The sequence below is a fragment of the Seriola dumerili genome, unplaced genomic scaffold, assembly GCF_002260705.1.
Source record: "Seriola dumerili isolate Sdu_G_001 unplaced genomic scaffold, Sdu_1.0 BDQW01000468.1, whole genome shotgun sequence".
In the NCBI taxonomy this organism is placed as follows: Eukaryota; Metazoa; Chordata; class Actinopteri; order Carangiformes; family Carangidae; genus Seriola; species Seriola dumerili.
In genome coordinates, this window is record NW_019174723.1 from 5,870,314 (window position 1) to 5,886,548 (window position 16,235).

The window sequence follows — 16,235 nt, forward strand, 5'->3', positions numbered from 1 at the left end:
TGTCTCTTTGTCTCTTTGTCTCTTTGTCTCGATCCTGTTCATGTCCTTGCGTATTTGTGTTTCCAACAAATTATAAATTAGTGTTTAAAAATGTTTTTTCTTTATTTTTGGTGTCAGCTAATATTAGTTATAATTCATGTTTTCTGAGATAAGATATATAAGATATGGAATCACAACACAGACTCATACCTGGGACTTTAACCCTTTTTTGTCATTTAATCAGCAGCATTTAAAATGTTATTGATTTCTTTTATTCACTCCTCTAATAATAAAAATTATTTTCCGGCTCAGACTAATGTAAAAACACTGTTGTAGTATTCAGGGTATATTGTTATTTGCCACCTTCAGTGCTCTTCTCTACATCAGGACCTTCCGACTAAAGTAGAAATACTTGGATGGAAACTGTCTTTCTGCAGAAATAAACATGTAGCATTCATCCAGCAGAACAGGGAGACACTTTTACTCACAAACTTAATTTTATCCTCCCCCCTCCCCTCACCTGCCTGTCGCTCTGTCTCTGTCTGCAGGTACAAGCGAGAGTCTCTGAAGGTTTTGGGGACGGTGGGGGAGCCCATCAACCCCGAGGCCTGGCAGTGGTACTACACCGTGGTGGGAGAGAGGAGGTGTCCCATTGTCGACACCTTCTGGCAGACAGAGACTGTGAGTTATAATTATTACACAGTCCACTGAGGAGCTTCCTGTGGTCTTAACACTGATGTCTGTGAATTCTTATAAGATAAGAGTTAATCTTTTGATGAAATTGAATAACGTTTATCCTCCAGTGGCCGTTTTTTAACTCCATCACTCAGAGGCAGTGATTACAGACTGTGGGCTGTGATTCCCCCTGGTGGAGAGACAGTGTACTCACACCGTGTGTCTTTCAGGGTGGACATGTGTTAACTCCTCTACCTGCAGCCACGCCCATGAAACCTGGATCTGCTGTGAGTAAATAACAAAACACACATGATATTTATTTACTTTATGTACAAGTGGAGCAAAATTTAAGGTTATCTAGAAGTAATAAAGTTTTAAAGGTGCCCTGTTTTTTTCTTGCTATGATTGTAATTTATACTTTAGTAGTGAAAGAAAACGTTGAAAGATTTTTTTAGTGGCTTTAAATGTTCTTTTGACTTTTGATTTGATTTTAATTCTTACACAACAGCAGCAGCAGCACGTTGAGTTGATTTAACTTTATTACAATTACCACAAATGTTTTTAGCTAATGGTGAAACAGAACAGATGAAAACACACAACATAATAAACCGTATAAACAAGAACAATTTAAAATAGACAAAGTACCACTGATGTAAATGATTCCAAGAGAGTTTGTAATTCAACCGATGAATAATCTAAACATTAAAAATGAAAGAAATACACAAACCATAATAAATAATTATGAAGAAAACCAACTAAAAACACAATGTTCCTTAACGTGCTAGAGGTTTACAAACAGTTGAATATCCTCAGGAAATTTCCCTCCATGAGACTCTGTTGGAAACCTAATCTCAGTGTTTTAATAAAGAAATAATTATCTCTGTCCTCCAGACGTTCCCGTTCTTTGGAGTGGTGCCGGCCATCCTCAACGAGTCCGGAGAGGAGCTGGAGGGGCCGAGTGAAGGATACCTGGTCAGGATCACCGTTTATCGCGACTTGTGTTTTAACCCAAACACCTCGCTGTGCATCTTCACAGTTGTGTCGTGTCTCCGGCTTGACCTGGTCCTTGTGTCTCTGCCTCTGTCCTCAAACAGGTGTTTAAACAGCCGTGGCCCGGTGTGATGAGAACCGTGTACGGAAACCACCAGAGGTTCGAAACCACCTACTTCAAGAAGTTCCCTGGATACTACGTCACAGGAGACGGTGAGAGCGGAGGACAGGACGTTTCAGAATCTAGTAACACAGAGATACTGCACACTGATGAGGACAGATGTTAATTCACATTGTTTATTATTTAAAGGTCCCATATAGTATGAAAGTAGGTGTTCATGTGTACTTTGATTATAAAGCAGGTCTTGGTTCTATATTAATACTGTGAAAGTATCAAAGAGCTCAGTCCACAGAGAAATGCTCACAGCCTCTATTCAGAAACTGAGCCTGAAAACGAGCCGTCAGAACTTCTGTAACTTTATGTTGTCACAACAAATCGGTCAGTGCTCTTAGCCACGCCGAGTGTTTACCTGAAGTCATGCTCAGAGCCTCCTCTCTTCTGATTGGCTCAGAAGAGAGGTTTACTGTCACATGAGAGTCTGGAAGCTTTAACTGTAGAACTTCACAACTGAACATCATGAAATGATGTCGGTAGGGAAATTCATCCAGCCTTCCTGTACAGATGATGAGTGACTGATGAGTTAGTGATAAAGTATAAGGTACAGGATTTAGCTGCTGAAGTCAGGACGGTACAGAATGTCTCCGTTATCAAGTTAAAGCTGACTGAACAAGTGTTTTTGGTTTTAAAGGGACAGACAGTCTTTAATTCTACACAGGAGCTACTGTATGTTTGATTTTTACTGTTTGAGTCAAATGTTGAATATAAATCTGAAATGACAGTATAAAGTCCTGAGTATTTATACGACTCAGCAAGAGAGATGTGAGTAGTATTTAAGGTTCTTTATGGGCGATGGTAAGCATCATGTGTGGAGGTGGACTTGTCTGTGGTTTAGAAGTAGTTTTTTTTTTTTTTTTTTAACGAAAAAAACTTCATGCATCTAAAAACCGACTTGCATCTCAATCACTTTGTGTTCTTTCACTGGCTTACCCGCTCTGTTCCCTGGTGGCCGTTGGGTGTCATGGCAGTGTCTTCTTGTTGAAAATACTTTTGAATCTTGATGAGGTTTTTATCATCCAGGTTGCCGCAGAGACAAGGACGGCTACTACTGGATCACAGGGAGGATAGACGACATGCTGAATGTCTCGGGTAAGACTGCTCAGCTGTGCTCAGCCGCTGTACCAGGACACAGAGTTTTTAGTTTTGAATTCAGCAGATGACTGTCGGTAGTCGATCAAAATAAAATGAATCTCTATAATGTGGGGAAACATTCTCCACAATGACATGTAAGCATCTGTTCTTCTCGCTCTCTCTTCCCTCCAGGTCACTTGCTGAGTACAGCGGAGGTGGAGTCGGCTCTGGCTGAGCATGAGGCTGTCGCCGAGGCTGCTGTGGTGGGAAGACCACATCCCGTCAAAGGAGAAAGCCTCTACTGCTTCGTAACCCTCACCGATGGAGTGACGTACAACCGCACGCTGGAGGCCGAGCTCAAAAAACAAGGTGGGTAAACGCAGCTCTTAGTGTCTTATCCAGCGTCACCTGAGAATTGAATTCTCGTCAAAGAGGAAGAAGTTTCAGAACGGGCTTTTAGATCATCATGGGACACTACAAGTATCTGCTCAACCCCCGATACCAGATTTAAACAATCTAACCAAACCTTAATCCCACTGCACAGATGTAAAAGATATTATTCAAATATGAAAAGAAAAATGTTTCAAACAGTTTTCGCTGATGTGTTTGTTGTTGTGTCTGAGATGCATAATGTGTGTATTGAAACCTGGTTTACAGTGACACTGTGTGGTGGAGGTCAGAGTCTCATATGGTTTGTTTTTGGTGTTAACAGTAAGGGAGAAGATCGGGGCCATCGCTACACCGGACTTCATCCAGAACGCTCCAGGACTCCCCAAAACCCGATCCGGTAAATTTACAGAAAATTCAAATGTTTGATGGAGGAGGCAGAATAAATGCAGGTTTTCATTTTACTTGTCAGGTGAGTCTGTCAGGAGAACAAGATTAGATTGACAGAGAAAAACAAGACAAACCTGCCTGACTCACAGCACTGACAAAGGTTATTAAAGTTGCAATTAATCCTAGTTTCATTTTTGTTTTTAAAGGGTCAGTTCACCCAAGTTACAAAAATTCTTCACAAAAACTAGAAAGGGAAATACAATGTGCTCTTGGTTTTGCTGTAGTAAATATCCATGTAAATGCAAATGCTCTTGAAGTTGAAATGGTTGCTATAAACAAAAGGAAGCTGCTGGGCGGACTTGAGGCACATAGAGACAAGGGAATAGTTAAAATGCCTTTATTGTATGAGGGCATATCAGAGTAAGATATGTAACAAAAAAGGGTAAAAAAAACCCCTATAATAAGTATAAGCCATTTTACAAGAAAGGTCTGAAATCGATTTCCTCATTAAGACCTGGATACACCAAAGCATCAAATTTAAAAATCCAACAAGTTTCTCTCTGAAGTAATTTATTGAGACGATCACCTCCTCTGATGGGACGCTCCACAAGCTTGATATGCTCCACTTTCAAAACGCTGTCGTTGCTGTTATGACAAATACGGCAGTGGCGTGCCATGTAGGGTAATCGACCTTCATGACAAAGCAGCCTCTTTGAATGCTTTTTGTTAACTTGTGGGGAAGGAAGACAGGAGAAAACACGATGGTAAGTGGCTCCTTAAAACTCTTAAAATTAGCTTTCACTCTCTTCCTTCCTTGATTTTTTTTTTTTTTGTTTGTTTGTTTTTGTTTTTTTATCACTCCCATGTTTTCCTCATCTCCTCCGACCTCCACTGTCTCTCTCTCTCTCTCTCTGCAGGTAAGATCATGCGACGGGTGCTCCGCAAAATCGCCTGTGACGAACGGGACCTGGGCGACATCTCCACGCTGGCCGACTCCACGGTCGTGGAGCAGCTCTTCCACAACAGATGCTGCACAAGTGTGTGACGGCCTCCAGGATCCCCGCAGGGAGGCTCCGGCCGCAGCCGCACACCGGCGGCCACAAACCCGACCAGGGAAGAAGAAGAAGAAGAAGAAGAGGAGGAGGAGAAATTCCACAAACTTGGTCTTGTCCAGCAAACAACCTCTAGCCTCCCGATGAGGATCTGAATCCTGTATTTAAAGTGACGTCACTGCTTTTATACTGAAAGAAAAATCTGCAGCAGGAAGCGACACAACAATCTGTCTGGTTAGTTTTACATCTCTGGGTCAATAAGGACATCAGTCTGCAGGAATAAATGTTCTCCAGAAGTCGACATAGTTGCTGCTGTTAATAAAACAATGCCTGTGTGTGTGTGTGTGTGTGTGTGTGTGTGTGTGTGTGTGTGTGTGTGTGTGTGTGTGTGTGTGTGTGTGTGTGTGTGCGTGCGTGCGTGCGTGCGTGCGTGCGCGTGCGTGCGCGTGTGTGTGAGAGAGAGCGGGAAGCTAGAGGTTTGTTTTTGGATAAGACCGTCCTGCTGTGGAAGAGGTGGAACTGGGTAACACTTCATCTGGTTTTTATCCTAGTGTTTTAGCCAATTATACACAGCAATATCTAACATGTAAGTGCTCAGTAAAAGTATAGATGCAGTACCTGTACAGTTCAGTGGTTTCCCTGTGGTTAAAGGACGGGTTTCTACACTGGAATAAGGCTCATGTGAAGTGCTACCTGTAGTTAATAAAACGTCACCTCCCCTCGCTCGATGCCATAGTACTGTTATGTACACTGATGATTAGCTAAATTTGAGAACGCTCAACATTTCTACTAGTTTTAATTTCGATTGTAATTTTTTTAAAAGGTGTGTAGATTTGATTTGTTTTTGTTTTTTTTGTTTTTTTTTTCGCTTTTGACGTAGGTTTTGTTGAGTATTTCTGTTTGTGTGGCTGCGCGCTTGTATGTTCCTTTCCTTTTTTCTTCTTTTAGTTGCAGGCTCTTCTTGTTTCTTGTCCGCCTGGTGAAAACAGGGAAAGTGTGTTCAGCTTCATGTGGCCCGGACACCAAGCGCTCAGCTCCAGACGCAAAAGCTCCAAACCGACTGCAGGTCTGATGTTAAAAAAGGAAAATAATGTGATTGTGTATTTCCCATTAACTCCGAAAAAACTGTTTCTAAGCCAGAATAAACACTGAAAGGGAAGTCTGTATCATGATATGAGCACTATCGTGAAAATAATAAATGTTGAGTCCTTTAAATCAAAGATAAAGCTCAGTAAGGAATAAGACATCGTTGGTAAAGCTCCTCTTCACTGAAGAATTTTGAATCATCTTTAAGGATAAAACTGGTGTTATCATCATTTTCTTATTATCGTCTCTCAAAATATTTTATGTAAAAAAAACAACCAACAATCTTTCAGTTCATCTCCTTACTCCAACCAGCTGCTCACTGTAGTTTTCAAACAAACAGGAGGAAATTGTGACTTTGTTGGGGACTATTTTCATTGATTTTTAGTTTACTAAATGCAGTTGTGTAATGTGAAGAGCTGAAATGATTATAATCAATCAACTCAATAACTGATTAAAAGTTTCGGTTCATTTTTCACTTTTTTGGCCTTTTGGTTGAACAAAACAAGAAATTTGAAGATGTCACATTAAGCTCAGGGAAATTTTTTTTTGACAGTTTTTGGATCAATTTATCAATAATAACCTGTTGATTAATTGATGATGACAATAATAATTAGTTGCAGCCCTAAAAATGTCTTCTGTGGGTCTGGCAGAGCTTCGATTTTACTCGGGTGTCTTGGCTCAGGCTTGGTGTCAACAAATTTATATCAGAAAAAATGCTTTGTGCATTTACTCAAGTACTGTTTTTTCGGAGTACTAGTACTTTAGTAGAGTATTTCTGTGTTAAGATAATCTCTCTAGAAGTCTGAGACAACTTTTCCCATCAGACTTTTGGACCCCCTTGTTGATTATTTTTCAGATTAAAATTTTACAGGCAAAACACGTGACTAGTGTTTGAAATACGTCGCACGTTATTATAGATTAAAGCACCAAACTGTATATGAAATAATTCAAATTAGCTGGACCATCTTCACAATCGAGTGCTGCCCGTATATTAATAGATTTGTAATAATGATCCGGAAAAATAATATCACAATAATGAGAATGAGTACTTCTACTTTTGATACTTTTCTGCTTGTAGTACTCCTGTGCATTCACTTAAGTAAAATTTTGAGTGAAATAGTATTTTTCATAGTCTGGTTTTGCCACTTTGTATGTAAGTAAATGATGTAAATTCTTCCTCCACCACTGCAAACTGTGGACACTGAGTTTGAAAGAGGTAAAGACGTAGGTATTTACCAGGCAGCGTCTGATGAAAGTCTCGACTTGTTGCATCATGGGAAGTGTAGGATCAGGCACTTTTGACCCATTTTAAAAACTAACTCTCAGGATATCTTGGCCTCTGCTACAGCCTCTGATCGTTTTCAGTTTGTCTCTCGCAAGTGCAACAACTGTACAGAAGAATACTAAGTGACTGGACAACACCTTCAATCCACATCTGATATTGTAGAATATCACCAGACTTATCCTTAAATGGAGCAAATGTCTTGTTTTGCTCTTATATTCCAACTCTTTGGATAAAAATGATGATTTTTCCAAACAAAAATCTGTATCTCTGACTTCAAGATTCTGCCTGTGCTGAGAGGCTGAACCAACGCACTGTTCACGACATGAAAATTCAGTTGGAGCCGGCTAAACATCTGGACTCTGAGCTGATTTGGGGCTTGAAAGATTTCTAGTCTTAGTTTCCTTTGTTTGACATCTGTGATTGTGATTTGAGCAAAGCAGGACTTCATTTAGATTCATCATTATGTTATTTTATTTTTTTATTTTTTTTGCTGTTTGTGTCTCAATGTGCCAACCTAAGTAACAGTGGAGCTGGATGTATAAAGCTAATAACTGTATCTAATGTTTAAAGAAGAGTGCAGCTGCTTATTTGATTCAGAAGCGTTTTTGTCTGTATAATAACTCGGGTAAAGGAAAGACAATTTTGCTGTTTGTTTTTTTTTTTTCCTCTGTTCATGCTCAGTTTTGTGTTGTTTTCATTTCCCTGTTTGTATCAAAGTGTATGCAATGACAGTAAATGGACATGACTACTGCCTCTCATCCTGTCTCTGGCTGTTCCTTTAAAAACTGTTGGATTCAGGAGTATGTGATCTATTTTTGGAGAAAGAATATTTTTCCTTAAGGTTCCTGAAGGATCAAAATCACATCTCTAAACCTCATGTTGGCTGTTGACAACAGATAAGTTTTAATATTTTAATATATATTAATATTTTTGCTGTCAATATTGTGTAGTTTGGGGATTTTTATCCCTGTATGACTGGGTTTGATGGGAAACATAATCTTTATTTATCCACTGCTTTGTGTTGTTGTTGAAAGGGGGATGACCTTCACGATGTCAGGGTTGTGGTCACATCTCAATATTGTGAAAGTTTTACATTATATCACATTATATTTCAACTTAAAAAGATACTCGGGGTCAATGTATTCCTATGTGTCACATATGGTTTTGACACATTTTTGTACTTTACCCAAATAAGGCAAAGCTATAGTCTTGACCTATATGTGTGTGAAAACTTTATTGGTTACCTAACCTGGTCATTGTCACATGTTCTTACCTTTCCACTAGGTGGCTCCATCTGGACACTGGACCGATCCCAATGTCCCCCCTGAGGCTTGAGCCCTGAACACTCGCAGACTTAATTGACGTCACCTGGTAAGTGATTGAGTGTGAGAGGCTGGGGGCGCTCAAATGGTGTAAAGAGGAATAGGACAGCTCTTTGGGACGTATTATTTTATCTTGACAATGCCAAAACAAGTTGCATGCAATTGTAAATTAAAAAAAAAAAAAAAAAAATTAATGTCCTTCGTTTGCTCCCTGTTAACAAAAAAAAATGTTGGATATGGTCAGATGACAGTTCATATGGAATTCATCAGCACGGGACAAATGACTACACACAGTTCTCTGAATCACCAGTGCGCTATGCGTTTACATTTACATCTAAACTTCTTTTTTTCTTATAATGTTAACATTTCGGTTCGTTCCTTTCATGCTTCTTTTTGAACCATTCTTCTATTTTATTTCTTCTTCTTTTTTTTAATTTTATGGCAGTTTTTTACAATTGTTTTTAATGACCTATGAATATCCACAATTCATTGCTCTGGTTCCTTTGAATCTAAATAATATTTGAAACTGTCTGACAAGTCAAAAAATCAAAAAGAGCAAGAAAACATAAAAAGGAAAGGCGGAGGGATTGATTATTGTACATAGTATTTATAAAAATGTAATATATATGTATGTAATATATGTAAATAATTAAATGCATGTCCCAGCTTTTTCTGAAGCATGTTATGTGTATATTGTTTAGACAGAATCAAGTCAAAATTCAGTTCCTGAGGCTCTGACAGCTTCCAGTGGCTGAAACCCAGCTTTTCGATTTTTTTCTATTAGCAATATTACATGCAAGCAAACTTTATTGATCAGCTCTTTAAAAAAAAAAAAAAAAGAACCTCCAAAATACTATAAAGAAAGAGAAAGAGATAATAAAGAGACGGAGACGAGGCAACAATGATGAAATGTACAGACCACCACAAGTACACTCTGGAAACACAAAGTGTTTGAAATTTAAAAAAAACAAAGAATAAATTATGAAATACACATGTGAATAAATACAAACAAAAATATGTAATTTAACTGTAATATGAGATTAATTATAGATCACTGTATTTTGGTAACTTTCCTGGGGTAATTTACATAGTTTTATTAACATAAAACAAATGAAAAAAATTAAAACGTAAAAAACTTTTACAGAACATTATGAACTTGACCTTTGACCATTTGGTTATAAAATAACATCACTTCATCATTATATCCTGTCAGACATTTGAGTTAAATTGTTTCATAATTAACAGATATGAATTCTTAAATTATGTCCAAAAACATGTTTTGTGTGGTCACAGTGACCTTGACCTTTGAGTCCAAGAGAACAATCATTATTGTTGACGAGTTCACGCAGATAACATCATAAATATCCAGTTTCGCTCTACAGAGTGAATTTTGATACAATAATACTCATAAAACAGTGAGTTATTAAACATAAGAGCTCTTTATTTCAATCTCACATCTACTTTTTTCCAGCACTCCAAACTGTTTGTCCATTACGGTCAAGAACCAGCTGACCTTCATTAGTCACGGTCAGGTTCATTCTGGTGGAGGTGCCAGAGGCCCACACAGTTTTATCTTCTTCGTTGAACATAACCAGGTTGTTATCCTGTTGCAGAAGGATCCGAAATGGGTTTTTGCCACATGTATTTGTTGCCCAAATGGGGGACCAGGTATAGATGACAAAGTTGCCGTCATCCTGTGAGAGAAGAAGTTATCTAGCTATAGTTAGAAATTTTATTAAGGTTTGTTTGTTTTGTTTTGTTTGTTTTTTACATTTATCAATTGTAAATGAATACGAAAAAATGTAAGTAATTTTATGCTGCAAAAATCACACGAAAAATATCTGTCCCTGTCACTTACATCATGAGCCACAATAAGTGTCGGACTCTCATTAGGAGGGACGTCTCTTACAGTATACGGGAAGTTCTTTAATACTATGAAGCACTTGAAATTGGACCATAGACCAAGATTAGAGTATTTGTTTCCCCACCTGGAAGACAGCTTTGTAGTTGCCATCTTCACTGGTGAGGTACTCCCCCTGACGCAGCTCCTGGTCAGTGCTGATCGAGTTCTTGTTCATGATCCCGGTGACAAAAGGGTTAAAAACAGTTAAGCGTCCGCCAGCTGATGCTTTTTCCACAGGGCTCAGTTGACTGTCCAATAAGCCTGAGAAGGATATTAAAGTTAGTCTGAATCCGTATGAAAAGACACTGATTACTGCCCTTAATTGAAATATTCTCTGATGCATTGATCAATGCGTAGCTCTCTGATTAACAACTTTAATTTCTCAATTATAATGAGAAAAACAAGCTTTGTTATCTCGAGACAACTGGACAATTATCTTCTAATTTCGGGATAAGACAAAATTTTCTCGTTTTCCCCTGATGATATCTCATTATCTCGGGATAACAAGCTTTGTTCAGATAACGGGGTAAAAAAATATTTACCAGTATGGCCTGTCTCGGCTTCAATAAAGATGCACATTGTTAATTTCCAGGGTCAAAAATGTCTGACAGTGTCCTTGTTAGTACTTGCCAACATATTATGTCCATTATATTAATAAAGAATATTAAATTTCATTTTTAGAATAGACCCTAACAATCAGTGATGTGCATTTAAAAAAAATGTCAGACGTACAGATCAGCTCATTAACACATTGCATTTCCTCAGGTTCCTGCTTCGAATCATATTGAGTGATTAACAGTTGAATATATTTTTAAGGTGAGGTCAGCTAACCCCTTCATATTATAGCCTACATATTCTGAAGTTGCAATATGAGACAGTAACTGCTGTAACACAGACAGAGTGACTGTATTAACGGCGGGAAGAAAAACACCTATTACCATCAATGACTTAAGGATGTATTACAATCTGTCGTACGATCATGACTGTGACAAATGAAACAAACTTCTCATTATAAAAATTACTGCATGAGTGAATTTACTCACCGTGATTGAAAGCAGGTTTGCAGGGAAAACTTCGCGACGACAGTCTCTGAAGGACCCACGCAATTTCCAATTTCCCATTTCCAAGCGGTTCTTAAACTGTAGCTGCTGCCCAAGTGGCAACCCACTGTGACGTCACCCACTGGTTTGTGAGCGGTGATGACGCAGGCGTGTCAGACTTTTCTGCGCTTTTCGACCCGGTCATCCCTCATAAATAAACCTACACGTTTTGTTCTCTGCTTATATTCTGTTGTCAAATGTAGAATCAGAACCTCCAATTAATGAGTAATTACCATTAATTATAACAGGTCCACTTTGTTATTCTGCAGAATCCTGATCTCAAATCTCCTTAAATGAACCAGAAGTTAAACCAACTGTTAAAATGTTCTCCCAGACAGATGCAACACATCTGTCTATAAATGAATTAAGTCATTCATTCATTCATTCATTCATTCATTCATTCATGTACTGTAACAATACAAGACAGCAGGGATGAAACTCACCAGTTGTAGCAGGTCTGAGAAGCAGATGAACAAGCTGCAGTTGTTCAGAATTCATTTCTTTTGGAAATCTCATGTCCAGTGATGGAAGAAGATTTCAGATCCTTCAGTGAATTAAAAATATCAATACAACAATATTAAAAAATACTAAAGGTTCTGCAATTAAAATACTATTTAAGTAAAAAAAAACCTGGTACTATAAATGGTACTGAAAAGTAACTAAATATAATAAGTTACATTACTGTGATGAAATAATCAAAACAGTTACATTACTTATTACATTTTTAACTGGGTAATTAGTAATCTGTACCTATTACATTTCAAAAGTAACCTTCCATGCGCTGGTTTCAGGTGTCAAAGGTTTCCTCATTTGACTCATTGATGGTGACAGGTGTTTCTTCCCGCCGTTAATACAGTCACTGTGTGTTACAGCATTTATTAAATACTATTATTATTATAGTATTATATTAATAATAGTAACAACAATGATAACAATAATATCTTTATTTGTATAGCATATCACCTTTAATAAACATAATGTAGCCCAAAACACTTCATGTAGGGAGAATAAAAGAGAAAGTGAAATGAAAGTCATAAAAGACAGGTTGATGATTTAAATTGACACATGGTATAAAATAAATCAAATGTAGAATAATAAAGGTCAATAAAACAAAAATACAATGTAAAAGGAGACTGATTAGTAAAATATGTAGAACTTAAAGGAAAAAATGTCATCTTGCAGTAGTGTTGCTGTGTTGCTTTGAAAATTGAATAACACTTGAGTTACTAAACCATTTTTAACCCTTTTGTCACCAGGATCATGAACAAGAACTCGATCAGCACTGACCAGGAGCTGCGTCAGGGGGAGTACCTCACCAGTGAAAATGGCAACTTCAAAGCTGTCTTCCAGGTGAAGAAACAAATACTCTTACCTTGGTCTATGGTCCAATTTCAAGTGCTTCATAGTATTGAAGAACTTCCTGTTTACTGTAAATACACAAGAGACGTCCTTCCTAATGAATTTTATTGTGACTGTGTGATTTTTGCAGCCTAAAATTACTTACTTTTTTGTATTATTTTAAAACTGATGAATGAAAAAAAAGAAAAGAAAAAACCTTAAAAAAATTTCTATCTGTACATAATTTCTTCTCACAGGATGATGGCAACTTTGTCATCTATACCTGGTCCCCCATTTGGGCATCAAATACCTATGGCAAAAACCCATTTCGAATCCTTCTGCAACAGGATAACAACCTGGTTATGTACAACAAAGAAGATAAACCTCTGTGGGCGTCTGGCACCTACTCAAACCAATGCTCTACTAGATTGCGCCTGACGATGTATAATGAGGGTCAACTGGTTCTTGACCAAAATGGAAAGAGAATTTGGAGTGTTGGAAAATAGTAGCACGGATAATTTCAGACAGAATTCATGATGTGGCAAGAAACATAGTTTGCTCTGAGATTGAAATAAAGAGCTCTTATGTTTAATTACTCACTGCTTTATGTGTATTATTGTGTCAAACTTTACTCTGTAGAGCGAAACTGGATATTTATGACGTTAATTGCCTGAACTCACCACAAATATTGATCGATTGAAGGAATGTCTCCATATATGGTACAAATGTTCTCGTGGACTCAAAGGCCAAGGTCACTGTGGCCACACAAAACATGTTTTTGGACATAACGCAAAAATTCACATTTGCTAATTATGACAATTTAACTCAAATGTCGGACAGGATAAAGTGATGACATTTTATAACCATCCATATAACCAACCATTTTATAACCATTGAAATAAATGACTTTAATTTTAAAAAAATAAAAAAACATTTAAGGTTTGCGCATGCGCATTAAGGATAATCCTCGGATCTGACGGGTGATTAACTATAGCCAAAGTGTGCTTGTCGAACTGTCTGTGTCTCAGCTTCCACCATTCTGAGATCAGTTATGACATTGCAGCATTATACGCATGCGCAGACGTGGAAACTGGACGTTATCCGTTAAGAGGCAGCAGTAGCAGTTAAACATGCAAATTAGGCTGATTTATCATCTCTGTGCAGTTCTCGGTTTGAGAAGTTTCAGACAGAATATTGTTAGAAGAGTGCTACAGCGCCTTTCAGGGATAGCGCAGTACGTGGGTTTGTCTGTAGCGGGCGAAAGAGAGAGAGAGAGATAGGTGAGGCTGGCGACCAGAGAAGTTTGCTAGTTAGTTAGCAGTTAGCAATGCAGCTGGGGTTTGTAGCAGTGAATGTATGTGCACTTCCGATTGTTTGTCAGTAAATAAATCTTACAGCTCCTCAAGACCCAAGTTCCCGCCTCTCCTCTGTGCTTCGTCTACAGTCCAGACGATGAGCAAGGAAGATTAACAACATCGAGACAGGTAAATACAGGATTCTGCATTGTCACTGGAGTCTGTCATTTAAGCCGTATCAAACTTGAGGTCGTAACATTGGACAATTTTACGTTCAGTTGTACGAGCGTCATATTGGTCAACAGTAGTATAACACAACATTGTTGGATAATTGGAGCAGATTATCATATCATATTATATATATATATATATATTTTTCCCATCCTAAAATAATCCTAATATTTCTTCAACCAGGAAGGTAAAAGGTGAAGATGTCGAGACATTCAACACAGGAAAGACTGGCATCACAAAAAGAGAGATTTGCTACTGCTACTGTCATGAAAAGGTATGTTTCAGTCTGGTCCATATTTTTGACATTGGTGTAGAAAACAGCTAAATCACACGAGTTTCGCATCCGGGTGAATTTGTGTTCAATTGTGTCTTTGTATGTAATTGCACAGCTTCTAAAATTTGCCTTGTACTCTGTCTGAACACCAGTAACACTCTCTCTCTCTCTCACACACACACACACACACACACACACACACACACACACACACACGACATTGTTTAGCTTTTAACATAAACTGTAATGCTTAATTGGAAATAAAATAAATCATCAATGACAGACACATTTAACACTGAGGGTACAGTCTTTGATGTTTCTGAAAGTCCCGCCTTCTATGGCACACCTGACAGCTTTTGGGTCTGACAGGTACCAGTGTGGCCCAGTGTATTTTAGTCTAGTCATGAAACCTCAATATAAGATTACATTAGTTAACACCATTAATCCCCATGATGGTAAACTAGTTTCGTTGCAGACAACATACAGAATACATACTGCCACTTCAATAGTACAGTACATGAGTGTAGCCAATGTACTTAAATTTAAATAAATAATACATGATGAATTATCTATCTTTGTTGCTTCAGTGGACATTTGGTCCAGTTGTAGCAGTGACGTGCAGTCATCATGGAAAGAAAAAAAAAGTAAAAAGAAAAAAAATTAATTAAATTGTTATATGTATACAGTGATTATACTGTAAAGTTATTTTCCATTTAACTTCACCAGTTTTAGATTATTTTTATTCAAAATCGCTGAATTTTGACATTTACTGTTCAAATACTGAGAAGAGACTTGCGGTGAGGCAGCAGCCAGCTGAGCCTCACCGTGGATTGCGCAATGACTCGGCTAACTGCTGGCCTGCTGTGCAGTGAGACCGTATTGCTATCTCTCTGTATGTCGCTATTAAAATGTTCAAACACTTTTGCTATATGAATTATATTATAAATTTCCATAGTTTAGTTAGCTGAGGTATATAATGTACAGTGTATTTTATCAACAACTGTATGTGTGTAACGTGTTTCTTGTGCTGAGCAATCATAAAACGGCTGCGAAGACGCACTGGGTGAGGCACGCAGTTCTCCTGCCTCATGGTAGAGGGCGCTAGTGATGAAGTCAGTGCCTCACCAGCCATGAACCTCACCGCACGTCACTGAGTTGTAGTGTACATACCTGGCCTGGCATTCAGTCACAAGCCATTAAGGAAGTTCATTGTAAGGACATGCAGAGTTACGGACCCACAATTGACACTTTGCGACTCTTCCCACCATCAAACTATCAAATTGATAGGAAACAGAGACAAAGGACCCCTCTTCCACAAACAGACCATGCTGTTAGCATGTCTGAACGACACAGAACCAGACCAAAGGTCAAAGGGTCAGCTCCAGAGGATTAACCAATGGACACCAGACAACTGGAGAATATAGGCAAAATCTCCAGTTTGTAACAATAAGACTTTGTCTATTGATATTTGATTGTTTCTTGTATAGGACAAGTAACAACAAAAGGACTGATTAACACTAAGGTATGAATCGTGGCCTGTCTGTGCCATGCATGAACACACACACCAACCTCCCTTCCTCTGTCCCTCTCTAGATAAGAGTCATAAACTACAACCCACATTCCAATCCTGGGTAGTGACCAGCAGAACTCTCTTCACAGACACAGATCTGAGGAAGAAT

The 16,235-nt window shown here is 38.2% G+C and overlaps 3 protein-coding genes across 5 annotated transcripts in view; 2 read left to right on the top strand and 1 right to left on the bottom strand.

Moving 5' to 3' along the window:
- Window positions 1–5,083, top strand: part of acss2 (acyl-CoA synthetase short chain family member 2) — a 28,755-nt gene extending 23,672 nt beyond the window's left edge. For all 3 annotated transcript variants that reach the window (XM_022763099.1, XM_022763100.1, XM_022763101.1), the window contains 8 exons: window positions 528–660; window positions 885–941; window positions 1,546–1,626; window positions 1,749–1,857; window positions 2,843–2,911; window positions 3,086–3,262; window positions 3,606–3,680; window positions 4,588–5,083. In XM_022763099.1, the coding sequence (XP_022618820.1) occupies window positions 528–660; window positions 885–941; window positions 1,546–1,626; window positions 1,749–1,857; window positions 2,843–2,911; window positions 3,086–3,262; window positions 3,606–3,680; window positions 4,588–4,715 (829 nt within the window). In that variant the 3' untranslated portion in view covers window positions 4,716–5,083. The remainder of the gene's footprint in view (window positions 1–527; window positions 661–884; window positions 942–1,545; window positions 1,627–1,748; window positions 1,858–2,842; window positions 2,912–3,085; window positions 3,263–3,605; window positions 3,681–4,587) is intronic.
- Window positions 5,084–9,626: 4,543 nt separating this feature from the next.
- LOC111234900 (mannose-specific lectin-like) lies at window positions 9,627–11,408 on the bottom strand. The gene is made up of 3 exons (XM_022763102.1): window positions 11,362–11,408; window positions 10,404–10,579; window positions 9,627–10,109 (listed from the first exon to the last, which is right to left on the bottom strand). Exons 2-3 carry the CDS (start codon window positions 10,491–10,493, stop codon window positions 9,873–9,875), a joined length of 327 nt encoding a protein of 108 aa, XP_022618823.1. The 5' UTR covers window positions 10,494–10,579; window positions 11,362–11,408; the 3' UTR covers window positions 9,627–9,872.
- A 1,270-nt stretch (window positions 11,409–12,678) lies between these two features.
- Window positions 12,679–13,262, top strand: LOC111234882 (mannose-specific lectin-like). The gene is made up of 2 exons (XM_022763077.1): window positions 12,679–12,768; window positions 13,014–13,262. The coding sequence occupies exons 1-2, from the start codon at window positions 12,679–12,681 to the stop codon at window positions 13,260–13,262; spliced, it is 339 nt and encodes a 112-aa protein (XP_022618798.1).
- The last annotated feature ends 2,973 nt before the right edge of the window (window positions 13,263–16,235 follow it).

Excerpts from the sequence above, each read along its gene's own strand:
- LOC111234882 (XM_022763077.1), top strand. The coding sequence starts at position 12,679 with ATGAACAAGAACTCGATCAGCACTGACCAGGAGCTGCGTCAGGGGGAG. Across the intron at positions 12,769-13,013 it reads ACTTCAAAGCTGTCTTCCAG|GATGATGGCAACTTTGTCAT; the intron begins GTGAAGAAACAA and ends TTCTTCTCACAG.
- LOC111234900 (XM_022763102.1), bottom strand. The coding sequence starts at position 10,493 with ATGAACAAGAACTCGATCAGCACTGACCAGGAGCTGCGTCAGGGGGAG. Across the intron at positions 10,110-10,403 it reads ACTACAAAGCTGTCTTCCAG|GATGACGGCAACTTTGTCAT; the intron begins GTGGGGAAACAA and ends CTTCTCTCACAG.